Source organism: Suncus etruscus, chromosome 2 (assembly GCF_024139225.1).
Source record: "Suncus etruscus isolate mSunEtr1 chromosome 2, mSunEtr1.pri.cur, whole genome shotgun sequence".
In the NCBI taxonomy this organism is placed as follows: domain Eukaryota; kingdom Metazoa; phylum Chordata; class Mammalia; order Eulipotyphla; family Soricidae; genus Suncus; species Suncus etruscus.
Genome location: NC_064849.1, coordinates 4,432,879 through 4,451,950, shown reverse-complemented (window position 1 = coordinate 4,451,950; position 19,072 = coordinate 4,432,879). Strand labels below are relative to the sequence as shown.

General features: G+C 53.2%; 1 protein-coding gene across 1 annotated transcript in view; it reads right to left on the bottom strand.

Annotated features, from left to right (window-relative positions):
- ADGRD1 (adhesion G protein-coupled receptor D1) overlaps nucleotides 1-19,072 on the bottom strand; it is a 52,077-nt gene that overhangs the window by 20,430 nt on the left and 12,575 nt on the right. Inside the window, exons 11-21 of the mRNA XM_049768256.1 lie at nucleotides 17,909-18,004; nucleotides 16,089-16,211; nucleotides 13,256-13,435; nucleotides 11,561-11,815; nucleotides 9,074-9,138; nucleotides 7,910-8,065; nucleotides 6,457-6,516; nucleotides 4,686-4,803; nucleotides 3,972-4,082; nucleotides 3,601-3,676; nucleotides 434-579 (exon numbers count right to left, since the gene is read on the bottom strand). Coding sequence (XP_049624213.1) covers nucleotides 434-579; nucleotides 3,601-3,676; nucleotides 3,972-4,082; nucleotides 4,686-4,803; nucleotides 6,457-6,516; nucleotides 7,910-8,065; nucleotides 9,074-9,138; nucleotides 11,561-11,815; nucleotides 13,256-13,435; nucleotides 16,089-16,211; nucleotides 17,909-18,004 — 1,386 coding nt within the window. The remainder of the gene's footprint in view (nucleotides 1-433; nucleotides 580-3,600; nucleotides 3,677-3,971; nucleotides 4,083-4,685; nucleotides 4,804-6,456; nucleotides 6,517-7,909; nucleotides 8,066-9,073; nucleotides 9,139-11,560; nucleotides 11,816-13,255; nucleotides 13,436-16,088; nucleotides 16,212-17,908; nucleotides 18,005-19,072) is intronic.

Here is a 19,072-nt window from a genome sequence, read left to right as displayed (position 1 = left end):
AGTCACACCCACAAACACAGACCCAAGTACATACACACACTAAACACGAAATCACAGACCCACGTATACACAATCACAGATACACCCATCACTTCACAGACTCACATACACCCATATTCACACAATCTAGATACTCATACACTTAATCACACAGATCCACATAAACAATTACACACACCCACAGTCACACAGTCAAACCCATAACCACACACACCCATGTACACACACACTGGAGCCGAAATATGAACAATAGGACGATGGCATCCCCAGAGACTGGCACTGACCACTGTGCACATGTGGCCCTAAGGCCCCGGACTGGCTACCAGAGGGAGCTTATATGGCAGGGCCGAGTGTCTCGTGGCAGGTTCAGAGGCGGGTGAAGGGACACCACTGCCTGCGCACAGGGAATGGGGTTGTCTCAGAGCTGGGCCACTCACCAGTGTGTGACTGAGGTGGACTGTGACGAGCGGGGAGCCGGACAGGTTCTGGGACAGCATGGGCTGCGGGGACACCTCCAGAGAGATGAGGGAGCTGGCAGCTGACAGTGGGAAGTTTTTGTACTTTGCGGCCTCAGCGATCCTGGAAGAAATGAAGTCATGGCACACACAGTGAAGATGGAGGAACCAATATCCCAGCAGGGTCTGCAGCCTGCTGACTCCTGAGGCTCCTCTGGGGACCCACCTTCACTCTGGGCGATGCAGAGCATGGAGCTGAGAGGCTGAAGGACAGGCCAGTTCTGAGCCCTGGACCCTGGGAATGGGGCTCTCATCCCAGCGCCAGGCACTGGCTCCCCTCTCAGCAGTGAATCTGCTCACTGAGCACCACCTGGCACTCAGGGGAGCACTGCGCAGGGACAGTCACTCTGGTCTAAGAGGGGGCATGTGCGGGCTCTGAAACCTCTGTAGGCTCCTGAAATCCCAACAGGTTGATTAGATCATCAGGCGTCTACAATAAATGCTCCTGGAGCCCAGCTCTGGCCCAGAAGACACTGACAGACTGAAAAGAAAAGGCGAGAAATGGTGTCTGGCTCATCTTTTTCAAGCACCACTTGTCTCTGGCACCGAAGAGCCGCTCAAACCATTTTTCTTGATTACAGCCACCCCCTCCACACCATGACAAATAGCGCCATAGACCTACCCTGTATGTGGTTCTGAACCAAGTCCCTTTACAGGCCCACCCCAACTTCTCAGCACCCCCAAACCAATGTCACACTAAGGAGGAGGAGCGGGCCTGGAGAGATAGCACAGCAGTGTTTGCCTTGCAAGCAGCCGATCCAGGACCAAAGGTGGTTGGTTCGAATCCCGGTGTCCCATATGGTGCCCCATGCCTGCCAGGAGCTATTTCTGAGCAGACAGCCAGGAGTGACCCCTGAGCACCGCCGGATGTGGCCCAAAAACCAAAAAAAAAAAAAAAAAAGGAAGAGGAGCACCACCTGAAAATCATCTGAGTGTGACGCCAACAGGCACTGAATGTGACGCAAAGGCAGAAATCTGGGTTCCTGGTTGCACTGCACCTCCTGATAGAGCATGGAGGAATCCCCAGGAGCACCCAGCCAGCACCCACATCTGTAAAAGTGGCTCCATCAGAGCTAAATGTGAGGTGACCAGACAGACATGGTCTTTCCAGCAAATAGGACCACAGAACCAGTCACAGGATCAGCCACGAACCATAACGTGGTCAGGTGCAGAATTAGCCCAACTCAACAGGTAGCACAACCTGGAGCTAAAGGCCCTGACAAAAAGTTCTAGGTGTGCCCCATCGCTGCCCGCCCCCCACCCAGAGCTGCCAGGGTGGGGGACCCACTCACAGATGAGCCAATCCACTCACAGGCAGACAAGCAACTGCTTCGATGCGGTGTCTTGAGAAACACATGGAGAAAGTTAAAAGCATATGGACAAGCTGAAGGGCCTGAGCTGCTTCCCAGATTCCGCTTGTGGACACAGCCATGTGGCTTCCAGAAGCTGGTCTGACAGCGGGTGTCTCCAGGCAGGAGCAGACCCAGACTCATGAGGCAGAAGAGGACACCCAAAATAAACAGGGTGTGTCTGCACCCAGGCCTTAGTTTATACCTTCTTTTACCCAAAGCAAAGATCACCCCTAGTTCCTTTGTATCTGTTTGTTTACAATTTGATTTTACCCCAAAACAGAGATAGTTTTACATGTAAACCTGGGTGGGACTGACTCAGGATAGTTTGAGCGCTCTGTCCTTACTCTGTCTTACCCCCCTACATGGGGATGGTCACAATAAAAACCATAGTTCTGGCAGACAGCTCATCTCCATACAAGATAGAGGACTGCCAGACTACAGGTGTTTTATTCTCAGCCTGATTTGGATTGTTTCATGAATGACCCTGCTTCAGACTCATTCATTCAGATTCTAAAATCACCACCACTTGGGGTGGGGTGATTTTACACCCAGGCCCAGGGCTACCTCTCTCTGGAAGGCCGAAAGAACCCCGCTTCTCCCAGCTGGTGAACACATGCAACTTTCTCATTCAAGGGGAGCCAGAATAGTTCCAGATGAGGCTGTGGGATGCAGTGGGGGTGCAAGTGTGGCGTGAGAAAGAGGAGAAGGTAATGACAGTCTGTGACACGGTGTTCCCTCTGCCCACAAACTCACTCACATTCACTGTATCACCCATTTCCCTAACCGCAGTCCTGGCTGGGCTATAGAACCAGGCTCTGGGTCGGAGATCTCGGACGATGGCCGTAGCTGCTGAGAGCAGGCTGGGTCCCCCTGAGCTCAGAAAGTCCTAAGTGACATGCCAAGGCTCAATTGCTGTCTAATACTGGCCAACGCATTTTCCATGGGTTTTGGGATCTGAGGCTGAGTCTAGCCCTTTGCCTTCATACGCCTGTGGGGTAGTTGGGGTGGGGGAACTGGCCTGGTGCCCACGTCTTAATTCAGACCTGAGGACTGAGAAGGATCCTGAGATAGGAGTCATGAGCCAAGTCCTTTCCCCGTGCCCGCGCCTTTGACTCTCATGACGGTGCCACATGACACCACTCCTGTGACTGTGGCATGACAGGAAATGCCTGGAAGCTTCTACCATTGTCAGCTGTGGAGGAGACACCCAGGACATGAGGGACACTGGCAGAACAGGCCTGGAACTGAATTCCAGCTCAAGTCATTTGGTAGAATCTTCAGGAACAAGGGTTGGAGCCAGTCGGTGCCCTCTTTCTCATAATGTGCAAATGTCCTTACACCCAAAATGTCTACTGGACATGCCACCAACACACCTGGGCATCAGCCTCCCCCTAGTGAGCTACAGGGTGCCAGGTCTGCTCAGACATGCATCCACTCACTTATACACATGCATGCTCAAGCACACACCCACATATGCACTGATGCACACACATATGTAATGATGCATACACTCACACATTTATACATACATGCTCATCCATCTACACACACAGACTTACAGGTACACACATTTATTCACACACTCTCGCACTTAGAGGGTTCACTGTCAGCCGACAAGTCACCCTTTTACTCAGGGTGACTCATCCTGCAGGTGTGAGGAGGTGGGAGATGGCTGCAGGGTTTGCAGCTTTGGGCACCCGCACACCCATGCCCTGGGCCCACCCGGGCCTCACCTGGTGCTGGTGGGTGAGATGCTGCTCAGGTATTGATGCATGGAATGGTAGAGGAGGCCCACGATGGTTGTCCAGGCTGGGAAGAAGCAGAAGAAGGACTCAAGCTGGCATAGACACATGTGGGGCCACCCTTTCAGCTGGCCATCCTCCCTGCAGGGCCACCCCCCCCCCATGGGGCCTGAACAGGGACAGAGAGGAATGTCACTGACAGACAGACACAGTCAGCAAAGAGGGTTGTCACCAGCACCATGAGAGTTATCAGGGCAGGGTAACAGCATCCCTGGAACCCCAGGCCCTGCCTCTCCTAGCACTGCTTTGCAGCAGGGACAGAAAGGAGCCTGGGGTGCCAGGGGAGGGCAGCGGGCACTGACCTTGACCATGGAAGGCTTCCTGGGGGATCTCAATATAGTTCTGCCCAAGGGCTGGGAAGCGGTAGTGGGAGGAATTCATGGTCTTGGGCAGGAGTTTGGCCACAGAAAACTCTGGAGGAAACAGGAGAGGAAGCTTCAATCACATACCTCTAGGGTAGCATGGGGGGCCATCCGGCTTTTGGCACAGCACCTTCCGGGGGAGTGGGAGCCACCTGGCTCTCCAACACAGCACCCTTGGGGCAGAGATTCCTGGGCACAGCCCTGATGCTCAGAAAGCTCCTGCCTCATGGGTCCCCATCGACAGCCACACGTATGTGTGCCGGTGTTCCCATGCATGTACCGTCCATGTCTGTGTACATGAACAGTCCATGCATACTTTTTATTTGTTCTTATGTGCACGTGTGTGACTTTGCAATGCATGTGTCCGTGTGTATATGTTTGTGTGTGCTTATATGTATGTGTGCTCATGTGTGTCCTGGTATGCATGTGCATCTGTTCATGGTTATGTGTATGTCCCTCTGTGTGTGATGACCACATGTGTTCATGTGTCTTATTGTGTGTTTGTGTATGCCTGTGTGTTCATTCATGTGTAGTACATGTCTTTGTGCATGTGCTCTCATTGCACCAGGACACACACACACACACACACACACACACACGTCATCACACGAAGTCCCTGGCCCTGCTCCTCCTCTTCCCATAGCCCCATGCTACCTGCCAAGGAAGAGGAACCACTGATGGTGACTTGGGGTTCATGGACATGCAGGTTGGTCGATATGTGACTCATGACCAAGTCCACGGTGTCGATCAGGCCCAGCACCACGGAGCTGTTCTGGAGGGAAACCGACTCGAGTGTCACCGGGTGGATGTGTCAATCCTGCTGTCACCCGCCCCATAGAACAGCTTGAACCCACATCACTGGACACACAAGAAGGTGCAGAGGTGTTGGCTGACTCTTCTGAACTCACTGAGGCCTCGGCCTCTCACCTCACCAGCCCCCCCCCACCCCGCCACAGAAATTGGGGTTCCTGCCTTGCTCCTGCCTTTGCCACTCAGAGCTCAGGCATCTTCCCCACCCACTTGTGTGTACTAGAGAGTCAGATGGGATGTAAGTAGATGCCTCAGGCCAACTTCAGCCATCTCTCTTAGCCCTACAGAGCCCAGGAAAGTGCTGTGGTCCAGGGTTCTGTGGTTGGTGGCTGGCTCTCTAACGTGCCTCATGTCTGCTGAAGATGGGCATTTCTGTATTCATGCATAGTTCATGGCAGAGTTTCTGAAAATTAAATTTCTGCGATGCAGAAATGCACATGTTCTGGCCCTTCACTGGCTTCTGCCTGTCCAGAGGGCAGCCAGACCTGGCAGGTTCCCTGGGAACCACCGATTCTGTAAGGTGGGGCTTTGTTGTGGGGCCAGATGGGGTGAGGCAGGACTGAGGGGGGGCGGGGAACAGTGCTACTCAGGCCTGGGATCATCCAGGTGGTGCTCAGGGATCACTTATAGCTCTGTGTTCAGATCTTGCTCCTACCTCAGGTATTACTCCTAGCTCTGTGCTCAGGGATTACTCCTGAAGGTACTCAGGAGACCATAGGTGGTGTCTGGGAACCAGAATTGGACACACGCAAAGCAACAACCTTCACCTCTGTGCTATCTCTCAAGTCCTTCACCTTTATTTTTTAAATGAATAAAATCAACATTTTTATGATTTTATGAGAGAAAAAGAGGAACTTTCTCTTTTTTTGGTCACACCCAGAAACTCTCAGGAGTTACTTCCTGGCTCTGTGTTCAGAAGTCGCTCCTGGCAGGCACGGGGACCATATGGGATGCTGGAATTCAAACCACCATCCGTCCTGGATCAGCTGCATGCAAGGCAAAAGCCCTACTGCTGTGTTATCTCTCTGGCCCCAAAAGAGGAACTATTTTTTTGGTTTTTGGGCCACACCCGGTGACGCTCAGAAATTGCTCCTGGCTTGGGGGACCATATGGGAAACCGGGGGATTGAACCACAGTTCGTCCTAGGCTAGCACGGGCAAGGCAGATGCCTTACCCCTTGCACCACACCTCCGGCCCCCAAAAAAAGAACTTTAAAAAAAATAATAAAACGAAGTTACATATTGTCATCATTCTACTGTTCTGACTTCCTCTAGAGATCTACAATGTCAAACTTGAGTTTTATTACCCTCTGAGAATAACACCCTATAAAAAAAATGTGCTAATAAACTCCAAGGTTTGGTCTGTTTCTCACGAAGAAACCCAGTCACTGCCTTTGCACGCCAAGAGTCCAGCCACGTGGGACAGACACACCAAGTCCCCTGGGGCGCGGAACACCAGGCCCGAACGCCAGTCACCAGTGAGCCACCGTTGGTGCGGACCAGCTCTGGAGCTGAGGCTGCAGCTCTGGGCATTTCCGAGCTGGCCGATTTATCCCTGCTAGGACCAGGCTCCTGCAGGGGTGCTCACTGCAGAGCAGAATGTTCTTGCCTCTTACCTGGGACACAGCTGTCCAACCGGGCATCTGAAACACCTCCCCCGCCTTCTCCAGGAAGCTCTATGGACAGAAGGAAGGACACGGGTCTGTCTGTACCCTCAGCCAGCTGTGGCTCTGTCTTCCCACAGCAGGTTGGGTCTTGGGGACAGGAGCATCAGAGCTCATGCCAGCATGCAAGGATGCCTGTTTGCAGGTTGTTTCCTCTGGGAAAACTGAGCAGACCTGCCAGATCCGTGTTAGCATTTTTTTCTTGTGATGTGAGGTGGCAGCGGGAGTCAGATGTGGCAGGAGGGGTCCCCCTATTTGGCGCTGGGGACTATGCCTTGGCATGTGGGCTTGGGACCAGAATGGACTCATAGATCTCCCTGCTTGGAGCCTGCAGCAGCTCCTAGAGGTCACAATGACAGCTGAGCACAGCCTCTGAAGGTCCACAGGTAGTGGGCCAAGGCTATGAGATTTTATTTTTGGTTTTTGTTTTTTTTGGGGGGCCACACTAGGCAGCGCTTAGAGGTTACTCCTGGCTCTACGCTCAGAAATCACTCTTGGCTTGGGGGACCATATTGGATGCTGGAATCGAACCCTTGTCTGTCCAGGGTCAGCCACGTGCATGACAAACCCCCTACCACTGTGCTACCACTCGGCCCCATCAAGGCTATGAGAGAGAAGGAGCAGATTCTGGCCTGCTGTGCATAGTATAGGGCAAAGGGGGAGCATGAAGCCTAAAGGACTGCTCATCAGATGACAAGCCTTGGGTCCCCTCGCACCTGCACCATATAGAGGCAGGCACCATGCCTAGCGTGCTCAGTCCCTTTAGAGGGTCAATCCATGAGTGGGGGCCATTTGAATGTAGATGAGAATCCCAGTGACTCAGCACCCCAGGCCACATGGCCCCCAGGAATCTCAGGTGCTCAATCTGAGGTGACCACAGAAGTTTGGCATCTGTTCCTCCTGTCCTCCGAATTCACCTGTATAACCAACCTACAACTTGGGCTCCCCCAGCCTCCTCTGTATGTAGGAAAGGACTATCCTGGCCCTCACTTCCTCCAGCACCTTCAATGGTAAGTCCAGAACCCCCAAGGGGCCAGGGCTAAGAATCCAGGACAAGAAGGCCAGTCCCGAACCAGAGCATTTGCCTGGCACTCAGCAGACCCAGGTTCAATCCCTGGAATCCCGTATGATTCCCTGAACACTACCAGGAGTGATTTCTGAGTGCAGAGTCAGGAGCAACCCCTGAACACTGCCAGGTGTGGTCCCCCCCAAAAAAACCCCAAAAAATAAAAACAAAAATAACCCAAAAGACCAGTCCTACTGCCTTTCAAAGGATACGCTTGGGCCATGGTCGTGGAGGGCAAGATGGACATGGGCACCGGTGGGGAGCAGGAAGGTTGTGAGGCCGGGAGGGGATTCTGAGCTGCTGCCCAGGGCAGGGCTGGCCCCATGGCAGCCACCTTACCATGGTGAGGCTCAGTGCTGTAGCCTCAGAAAGGGACTTGCTGGGCAGGCTGAGGGCCACGCTGTGGAGGTGATTCAGAACCATGTTGGTGCTCTGAATGTCTGTCCGCATTTTGGTCAGGTTGGTTATAATGGGCTGGTATGCATCCGAGGTTACCTGTGGGAGTGGCGACCACCATTGCTGAGTTTCAGGCCCACAAGATGGCAGTGATCACATCTATCCAACCCGCCTGACATTCTGGGATACAGACACCTTGGGAAATACTTCGATTCCTATTAGGTTGCACCTTATTTTACCCAAAATAAAGACCCTCCCTGGTTCCTTTGCATGTTTGTTTACAACTTGGATTTACCCCAAAACAGAAATCATCTTCCTTGTAAACCTGGGTGGGACTGGCTCAGGACAGCCTGAGCTATCTGTCCTTATACTGTCCTTATTGCCCCACCCAGGAGTGGTCTCTGGACTCAATAAAAACAGTTCTGACAGGCAGCTGGGGGAGATATGAGGTAGAAGACTGACAGACTACATGTGTTTCATCCTCAGCCTGGTTTGGATTGTTTCATGCGCAACCCTGATTCAGACTCATTAACCTGGGGTTGGAGATATTGGCACGTGGGATGATTTTACAACTGGTGCTCGAACAGTGACTTGAAGCCTCAAGAAAACCCCAATGATGGTGAGTGACTTGACCCTCTGGTGGCTAATCACCATGATGGCCTTCTCGAGCTGGACTGATTGTGGGAGACTCCATAGCAGGAAGGGGCAGGCTGGGTCTGTGGTTGGCACCCCCAAGGCTCCCGCAAGGAAAGTTGCTGCCCCCAGCTCCAACATTTCTATGAGAATCGATCCTTTCTCAGATAGATAGGGGGCAAAGAACAGGAGGAAGCCAGCTCCTCCCAGACTCACAATTCCCTAATGTGTCCCGGATTTGCGGCTTCATGAGTTTGCGTGCACAGGGGTCCCAAGAGATGGGAGGATGGGGCTGACTTCTGAGTACAGTTTCAGGAAATTTAGTACTGGGCTTAGCTCCTACCCACCAATTCTTTCCTCCCAGACAATATTGCCAATAAGAATGAGTCGGACTATTGGAATTCTAGCAACTCTGGAGGTGAGCCAAGCAAAAAGGCATCCACAAACACGGACAAAGAAAAATGTGCTGCTTACCCGGCTCCTCGTGGTGGGGACCGTGAAGAGGCCCAGTGGGGTGGGAGACAGCAACGCCTGCTTTCCTGGAAGGGAAAACAAATGCCTCTTACTTGTGATTAAACACGCTTATGTGTGTGCATCCGAGTGCCAGGTTCAAAAAGTGCCTGGCTTTCGATACAATAAAGAAAATTTAAGAATGTTCAGGGTAAGGAGGTAGCTGGAATGATCAAATGCTAATAAGTCAGCCTAATGAGTTGAATGTATGAGTTTTCCCAGGTCAAATGATCTCTCTGTTTAGGTTCCAGCTTGCCTGGGAACACTGCAGACGAGTCATCTCAGAAAAATGTGGTCTCATATGAGTTTTTACCGATTTCAAACCAATAAAGAAACAGACTTTGGGTTGAGATGGCCAGAAAGTTGGAGCACACGTTTTGCAGACAATCATGGGCTGGGCTGGGACCACTAGGTCCCCAGAGCACCACTGGGTGTGTCCACTTACCCCTAATTAAAACAAAAACAAAACAGAACAAAAAAAGAAATCTATTTCAGCTTCATCTGAATTACAGGGCAAGGCCAAAACTTCTCCCCCAGAAAGCAAGTGAGGGATGGTCCCAGTAAAGGGGCGAGGAGGGTTCCTGACTTCTAGAGGCTTTCGGGGTCCTATCACGGACTCATGGAGGCTGGAGCAATAGCACAGCAGGGAGAATGTTTGCTTTGCACGCGACGGACCCGGGTTCAATCTCCACCATCCCATACGGTCACTGAGCCTGTCAGGAGTGATCCCTGAGCACAGAGCCAGAAGTAAACCCCCCCCCCCCCTCGAGCGCTGCTGGGTGTGGCACCCCCCAAAATTAAAAACTAACAGACAAAAACAGAATCAGTAACATCCCTTCCCAGTCCTGCTCTGGTTCTGCCCCAGCAGTCTACTGGGGGAGTGAGAGACAGCACAGATAAAGACAACTCAACCTCCAAATGACAGGCCTCTGTCCTAGGCACTCACATGCCCGCTCACTATCCTCCTCCTCCTCCTAAGGTCCTGGCACTGTCCTGAGGCTAGTCTGCGGCAGGGGCAGAGCTCCTTGGGCCCAGCTCCTTGGGCCTAGTTCCATGGGCGAGCTCTATTGGCACAGTGCCATCCACTCGCTGCAGGACAGGAGTGTCCAAGGCTGCACTGGGCTCTGGCTCTCTCCCTGCCCCCAAAGCAGCTCCCTGTCCAATTCTGGGGAGCCCCTCTCCTGAACATGCCAGGCCAGGCAGGCCCCACAGCCTTGCAGAGAGGAGCTGTGGCCCAGCATATTCTTTTTTTTTTTTTTTTTTTTTTGGTTTTTGGGTCGCACCGGAGGCACTCAGGGGCTACTCCTGGCTCTACACTCAGAAATCGCCCACCGGCAGGCTCAGGCGACCATATGGGATGCCAGGATTCGAACCACTGACCTTCTGCATGCAAGGCAAACGCCTTAGTGCTGTGCTATCTCTCCGTGCCCCCCCCCCCCCCCGCAGCATATTCTAAAACCTAAACACTAGCACTGAGGGGCCAACCTGCCATCGCGGCCAGGCCAGGGGCTTTGCTGCCCATGGTCCTGTCCCTGCCAGGACACCCCAGGAGGGCAAGGAGCCACCTGGACATGCAGAAAAGCTTGCAACAAGCCCTTCTGGGGACAGTCTGTGAGGCTTGGGGTCAAATTCATTTAAAACAGACTTTGCCCTGTCGTGTCTGTGTGAGATGAATAAAAATTTCTTCTCGCTTAAAGTGGTTTTGAGGTAGATTTTCTGTCACCACCAACTGGGCCCAAACAGCGAAGGAGCACAAGGTCAGAGCGTGCGTGAGGGCAGCTCTAGAAGGCTCCGGAAGGCTCTGCACTGCCCAGAGCACCCCCCACTCCCGGTCATTCCCAGCACCCCGTCAGCCAATCTGGGAATGCTCCCGAGGTCCCTACGTGCTGACTGCTCTTTCTGGCAGAGCGTTTATGTAACCACACAGGCGCTGCATACACTTATGAGCAGAATGAAAATGGAAATCGTAGCAGAAAAGTAAACGTTATTTTTGGAAACGGTGCAAAAGTACTGCAGGTCTGCATGTGGGTTATAGCTGTGACCTCTACTCATATTTGACCTTCATGGTCCAGGAGGGCATTTGTGTTTGTCTGACAGAGGAGACAATGGTGTTTGGTGACATGAAGACACAGAAGACGTTTGCCCCACATTGTTCTGCTTATGTGGACTCTCCAGCCTGGTGGGGGGCGGGGACAACGACCTTCCTGACCCCAATGATCATTGTGCCTGAGAGAACCTGGGACCCCCAAATCCCTGCTGGAAATAAGTCCTCTGTGCTGAGCTCAAAGGGGTGTGGGACTCACTAGCACATCCCCCCGCCCCGTGAGTCTGGCGTGCAGAATCTCTGCTCTCCCCAAAGCCTCTGTGTCTTCCATCATGGCCCCTCAGGGTGCCCTGATGTAGGAGTGACCTGACAGAGGGCAGAGAAGGGGCAGGAGGGCCCATACTGACCGATGGCCGCTGTGAAGTACATGGCGATCTCGTCAGGCGTCAGCGCCCGCTCCCAGATGATGAACTCATCAAAGGTGCTCTGTTCACCCCTCCTGGCCTGGTCCTGCTCGGACCCCAACACCAGGCTCATGCTGGGCTCCCCATATCTATGCGACACCTTCCCACTCGGGTCCGAGGTACTTAGAGTCCCATTGACGTAGACTTTCAGGCCCTCCTTGGACTTCCACGTGAACAGGATGTGAGTCCAGTAGGGACCTAGAAGAGACAAGAGGGACACAGTCACGCCCAGAACACAGCCGCCTACTGAGTTAGGTGCAGACTCACCCTTGGGGATGCTCGGGTCCTGATAGAGGCCACATTGGGAGGCGCGTCCCCTCATCCGCTGAAGTACAGGAATTGCCCCCCCCCAATCTCCAAACATGACCCCCAATAGACCCTTTGCTACATTTTTTGGGAGTGCCACACCCTGTGACACTCAGGGGTTACTCCTGACTATGCACTCAGAAATCACTCCTGGCTTGGAGGACCATATGGGATGCCGGGGGATCAAACCGGAGTCTGTCCTAGGTCAGGGAGTGCAAGGCAAACGACCTATCGCTTGTGCCATCGCTCAGGCCCCAACCCTTTGCTACTTAAAATCAGAAGTCGTGAATGAAAATACTCGTGAGCAAAGGAATGATGACAATATCTGGCAATAGGTAGATACGTGCACTGACCAGAGCACAAGGCCTGTAGTGGAAACCAAGATGACCAGAGACAAGGGAAGGCTGTTTCCTCAGCATTTCTTTTTTGTTTTTGTTTTTGGGTCACATCCGGCTGTGCTCAGGAGTTACTCCTAGCTCTACACTAAGAAATGGCTCCTGACAGGCTCGGGGGAATCATATGGGATGCTGGGATTCGAACCACTGTCCTTCTGCATGCAAGGCAAAAGCCCCACCTCCATGCTATCTCTTTGGCCCCTCCTCAGCATTTCTTTCCAGGATCATACTGAGAATACTAGAAAAATGCAGCAAAACCTATGGTGGTAGAAGTCGCTGTAAAATTAACAAGAATACTGATACATATTGGGAATATGTACATATACATATTGGGAAGAAATGAATCTTCTATTGGATATGTGACTTTCTGTGTAGAAAACTGGCATCAATTACTTATAAATAGGGGCTGGAGGAGCTGGAGTGATAGTACAGTGGTAGCACGTTTATCTTGTACTCGGCCAACCTGAGACTGACCCGGGTTCGATTCCTGGCATCCTATATCGTCCCTCAAACCTGCCAGGAGTGATTTTTGAGTGCAGAGCCAGGAGGAACCCCTGAGTGCTACCAGGTGTGGCCCAAACAATAACAACAACAACAACAATAACAACAAAACCAGGAACTGGATAGATAGTACAGTGGATAAGGCACTTGCATGCATCCAATCAACCCAAGTTCACTTCCTGGTATCCCAGATGGTCTCCCAAGCACTGCCAGGAGTAAACCCTGAGCACCAAGCTCTGTCAGCTCCCTAGCAGGTATGAGGTAAGGAGGGCAAAGGAGGGGGCACTCACCTTTCCTGTTCCTTCTCAGGAGGCTGCACCAGAGAAGGGACCTGGACTCTCATCTGCGACCGTGAGCCTGTCCCGGGTCCTTACTTCCGGTTCCGAACCTGACCTGGGCCCTAACCTGGCACCATGAGCTTGTTCCCCATCCTCACCTGGGGTGCTAAAGGAGGCCTCCCAGGTCATGGAGTTCTCACGCACATACAGCTCCACAGCTCCTTTGCCGCCACTAGCGTGAACTTTGAAGCCATCAGAAATGACCTGGCCCCCATACGCGGATGGTGCTGGCCTGGACTGTTCTCCTTGGGTCTTCCAGAAAAAGGAAAACGTGACTCCTGAGGAAAGGAAGGTGTGGCTCAGCAGGGGCAGGAAGCAGGTCCGTACCTCAGAAGAGCCCGTACCCAGACACCCTTTCCTTGGGACCACAGAGAAGCCCCTGTCAGGACACAGGAGCTGGGGCCCAATTCTCCTGTCCAGGGACCCACCAGGGGCCAAAACGGGAGGCAGGACCCAGCCTTGTGTCCACCATCACTATAGACGATGTGTGTGGGGTCAGACACAGGAGCACATGTGTGGGGTCACAGGAGCATGGAGCTGGAGTCTCTGGGTCAGGAAACCACATGCATTCCCTCTGCCCTGCTTCTATTCGCCTGAGTCCAGTGTGAGTTTGCACCGGCCCACTGGTCCCCGGCAACACCCACACAGGACGGTACAAGCTGTGAAATGCTGTTATGAAACAAGTCCCCGTGGGATTCGTGGAAGTCAGTTTTTTCCACTTTGCTGGAACTTTTAAGAACTATTCATCCAATCCAGTCTTGGCCAAAGGTCTTCCTGTCCAAGAAATAAGAAAACTGAAAAGAAAACCTGTTTAGTGTAGATGAGGTGGGTGGACAGTCTGAGCTTTCCTTTGTTCTTCCTTCACCAGCAAAGCTACCTTTCTGCTAAGCAACAGCTTATACATAAATGTCCATTTACATCTTCCTAGTCTTCAAGGCCCACAATGAGCCTCCTGTGACCTGTATTTTGAGGGGTCCTGTCATGTACTAGGGATCAGCAGTACAAAAAAAGAAAAAGTCCAAAGGAAAAAAGTTAAAAATAAAATCTTGGCAAATGGGTACTTTTATCTTATGAGCATTAAATCCCAATCCATCTAAAAACTAGACAGCGGGAAGTTCTTTCTCAAGACATAAAAAAAAGAAAGAACACCCAGATGTCATCAGAAAAGATGGATTAACTTCAGTGAATAAATATTATAAAATTCAGCAGGACATAAAATGTACCATAACAAAGTCAAAACACAAATGAAAACGGGGGGATGTTTGCAGTCGGACAGGAAGGGGCTGCGGTGACTATACAAGGAGCGAATGGGGCAGACCTGCAGCCCAGTCTGCCACACCGCCACACTCGGCCACACTGCCACACTCTGTCACCTGACCATACTACCACACTTGCCCTCCACAATTAAGGAGGCAGGCAGACCTGCTGCCCAGTGCAGAGAGAAGAGGGAACAGAGAGGGGCTCGCTCCCCTTACTCCTCTCACTTACCTCACTCCTGCCTCACCTCTATCTCACTCCCCCTTCACTCTCCTCCTCATTCCTCACCTCACTCCCCTCCTATCTCACTTCCTCCTTCCTTCCTGCCTCCACAAGGAGGTGAGGTATCTCTCACTAGCCCAAGTAGGTTGGCAGCCCACTGCACTGAGATTGCCCGAATGACTAGTACAACCAATATAGTCTTCATGAGGGATGAGTTTGTACCCCCCGAAGAGAGAGCCGAGGGATGTCCAGAACACCCAGTACAGGGCACAAAAGGCCCTTGGGATCTCCCACCAGATGGCCTCACAGGAAGGACAAGACAGGACAGAGCCAGGGGCTCCCAAGTTCCCTGAGCCCAGGCACAGCCAAAGGCTGGATCAGAGGGGCCTGAGCTGGACCACACTGTGGGACTGGAAGGCACTGGGACCCCAGCAGTGCTTACTGGTGGTGTTCGGGGGCTTGAAGGGCTGGGGATGTATATCAGACCTTGCTGATTGCAGATGGTGTCTGGCCCTCACTGACCCAGCTCCTAAACCCAGATCCACGAGGGATTTTCCTGCCTCTCAATGCTGACAGCCAACTCAAACACCTGAAGTGACCAACACCATGCCCTGCCCTGGCATCACCCCCAGCACAGCCCCCTGCCAGGTTGTGCCCACAGTCAGCTCCCACGGCTCTGGTTCTGATTCCCAGAACCCAGGCCCCTGTGTCCACAGAAAACCATCCTTGACACCCAGTGATAGGAGCAGCCTGGAGGTGGAGCCCAATTCTCCCGTCCAGAGACCCACCAGGAGCCAAAGCGGGAGGCAGGATGCAGCCCCATGTCCACCATCACTATAGACAAGCCCGGGAGTGACCGAGTCATGCAACAGCCAGAATATGTCCTATGGGTGTGGAAACTTCCCGCCTTATCATCTTCATTCAGGTCACCCTCCAAGTGTTAGCTGGACCAGAACATCCTGCCCACCTGCCAGCCTCTCTGCACTGCAGTGTGGGGCCACAAACCCCATGTGTAGCAGTTTGGATCCACCCCCAGAACCCTTAAGCAGTGAGGCTTCCTTCCCTTTAGCCTCTTCATCCCGCTGGTCTGGAATCAGGGGGCTCAGGTGGCCCTGAACTTGGGGGACAATGTCCCTATAGCAGCAGAGGTGACCTGTGAGGACATGTGCATGTGGCACTCTCCGGCTGCTAGGCTAAACAGCCCAGACCCAGCTTGTCAGGCTGCATTTAGTTGCTTCTAGAGTAGAAATTCAGAGTCCCCAGTTCTGTGGATAGGGGTCCTGAGTCAGAACCCCTAGGCAGCTCATTCCCTGGGGCCACCTGACTTGACACACAAGAGTGTTTCTGGGCTATTTGCTGCTAAGCAGGCATGAACCTTGTGCAATGTTGGGAAAAGACGGGAGAAGAAGAGAAAGGAAGGAAGGGGAGAGCATTGTGCAAGACCCGACTTACCCTCAGGGCCACACTGGGCCGGGCTGCTGAGGCAGGAGCTCCTGTACCTCCCGTAGTACAGCAGCGTCACCCCCTTGTCCTCCTTGAGGTAAATGCCTTTGTTGACTTTCCCCTCAACGATATCTAGGCGACAAGGTGGTGGCCAGCATGAGATTCAAACTAAGGGCACGTGCCAGCATTCATCTGACACATGATGAGCGAGCATCAGACAAGGTCGACCCTGGTCATCCTTGGTCAACACTGAATAAACCATCAGTAACTTTGTGTTTGAAAGGGACACAGGGCCTTCATGTGAGGTCTAGAGTGGCCCCACTGACCTGGCCTGCAGCAGCCCCATGGGCACCACCCACCCTGACCACACCCTGCTTCTGGGCATGGGCCCTGCTAGCTGCATACAACCCTCCAAGGGACATCAGCTCCACTGGGCAGCAGGTCACCAGACACCTCTGGGGCAGATGTGAGATGAGGTGACATAGCCCAGCAGAGGTGCTGGCTGGGTCCACAGCCCACATGTCTGGTGGTGTGTGGGTATCTGGTGGTGAAGGGCTCACAAAATAGGCAGTAATGACCATAAAACACAGAATGACACATTGATCATTAACACAGTCAATGTCGCCTGGAGTGTGGGAACAGGACAGTTCTCAGTGACCCGCGGGAAGCCTGTCTCAGACCCCACAGTGAAGCCCAGCACAGAGGTCCACAGAACTCTGGCAGGCTCCGACCTTGTGTCTCTCATCTCTTCTTCGTTGCTGGGGGCACTTCAGACCCCCTGGGGAGTGGACAGCTGGTGCCTGCACGTGAGTTTGACGTCTACACCGCTAAACTATATTATCCAGTGGGTACAAAGAGCAGAAGGCAGCCTCTGTGCCCATGCGGAGAAAAGATAAAAGTCTCAACTTGCTGGCATCACAGTGGGAAAGTTCCTGTAACCCGTGACACAGAGTTGTGACCTGGGGTGTCACACAATAGCACCCTGGGATCCAAAAATCCCAGGGTGGGGGCCGAGAGTGGATGGGGGTGAGGGAAACACACTTGTGGGTATGAGCGCCCACTTCCCCAGGAATCCCAGCACTGGCTTCCAAAAAAAAAAATAATAAATTGCCAACTGCAAAAGAAATATTGTGATTTTTGGGGGGATCACACCCAACAGTGCTCAGGGGTTCTCGCTGGCTCTGTACTCAGGGTTTACTCTGGGTGGACTCAAAGGATGCTATGGGATTCTGGAAATCAAACCCAGGTCTGCTGTGTGCAAGGTAAGAAAACGGTTTCTGGGGCCGGGCAGTGGCGCTAGAGGTAAGGCGTCTGCCTTGCCTGTGCTAGCCTTGGATGGACCGTGGTTCGATCCCCTGGTGTCTCATATGGTCCCCCAAGCCAGGAGCAACTTCTGAGCGTATTGCCAGGAGTAACCCCTGAGCGTCACCGGGTGTGGCCCAAAAACAAACAAACAAAAAGAAAAAAAAGAAAACGGTTTCTGCTGCATTATCTCATGAAATGTAAGAGAGCACTTTCTGGGTGAGCTATCTTGAAACTGTCTTCTGCTCCCCTTCCCGAGATCAGCCTCCCTTCGAAAGTGCAATGCGTACCCGCACCCATGCCAGCTGTGCCCGTTGCTTGGAGAACAGGGAGCTGGAGCCACGTCAAACCCCTTCCCCCAACTACACCTCTGTGCCAAGGCCCTGTGCTGCACTCAGAACTTGGATCGGCCCATCCGGCCTCCGCTTATTGGTGGAGGGAACTCGGTGGCCCTGGTGGCCGTGATGCTGCAGTTGTCTGCAGGCAGTCCCTGGGGGGCTCCAGGTGGGGGCGGGAGGTTCACCTACCTACGGTCGCAGAGAAGTTTGAGTAGACGGAGTCATTGCTCCGCACAAAGGTGGCGTTATGGGAAGGGAGCACAGTGAGGTTGTGAGCTCGCAAGGCTGGACAAACAACAAAACAAACACGAGTGAGTGAACAACAAACCGGAACACAGGAGATCACATATCTCTCAACTTCCCACGCTTGCCCATGCCCCCAGCCGTGTCCTGACTGTGAGTCCCGAGTTGAGAGATATGAAACCCAGCAGGCCAGGGGCCTGGTGGCCTGCAGGGGAGGGCTGAGGGCAGAGGTCATGACTGATGGAGACAAACACAGGTGTGAGAACAGCTACAGATGGTGGTGACAGATGGACAGAGCAGACGAACAAACAGCCACGAGGAACAGGGCCACAGCTTGGGGGCAGCTCTTGTAGGGGGTGAGGTGCGGGGAGGTGATGGTCCCACTGCTCCTTTCCCCTTTGGGGTCGGGGTCGAAAGGAGCTGTGCACTGAAGGTTAATAAGGTGGTGAACGGGGTCCATGCAGGGCAGCTGAGTCAGGGCGAAGGGATGTGCCCCGCCCCATGGAGAAGATCTCATCCCCTGCATGTTTGTTTGTTTGGGGACCATACCTAGCATGCTCAGTGGTTACTCCTGGCTCTGTGCTCAGAAATCGCTCCTGGTAGACTTGGGGGACCATATGAGATGCCAGGGATTAAACCTGGGTCTGTCCTGGGTTGGCCACGTGCAAGGCAAATGCCCTACCACTGTGTTGTCACTGGCCCCCTCTTAAGAGAACTGGCTAATGCATGCTGAGCACTGGCCAAAGAGCCTCTTGATGCTCGGCTGGCCTATTTATACTGGCCCACTTGCTCCCAGGACAGCAAACAGCAGGAAGACAAGGAAGGGTGATCCAGGAGGAGGTCAGGGCATGTCTGAGCCATAGCGCAGCATGGACAGGGTGGGGAAAGTCCTGATTGAGGCTGGCTCTCTTTCCGGGAAGCAGGCGGTGAACTCTGCACTTCAAGGCCCAGATCCACGGGGCCTCATGTGACTGGTGGAGACTTGGAGGCAGATCTCAGGGGAGTCTTGGCCTCAGCACACAAGCCCAAAGCCTGTCGAGCCAGCCATAGGGACAGCGCACACAGGACATGCCATATGCTACCGCTGGCTGGGTGCAAGGGCAGAGTTGC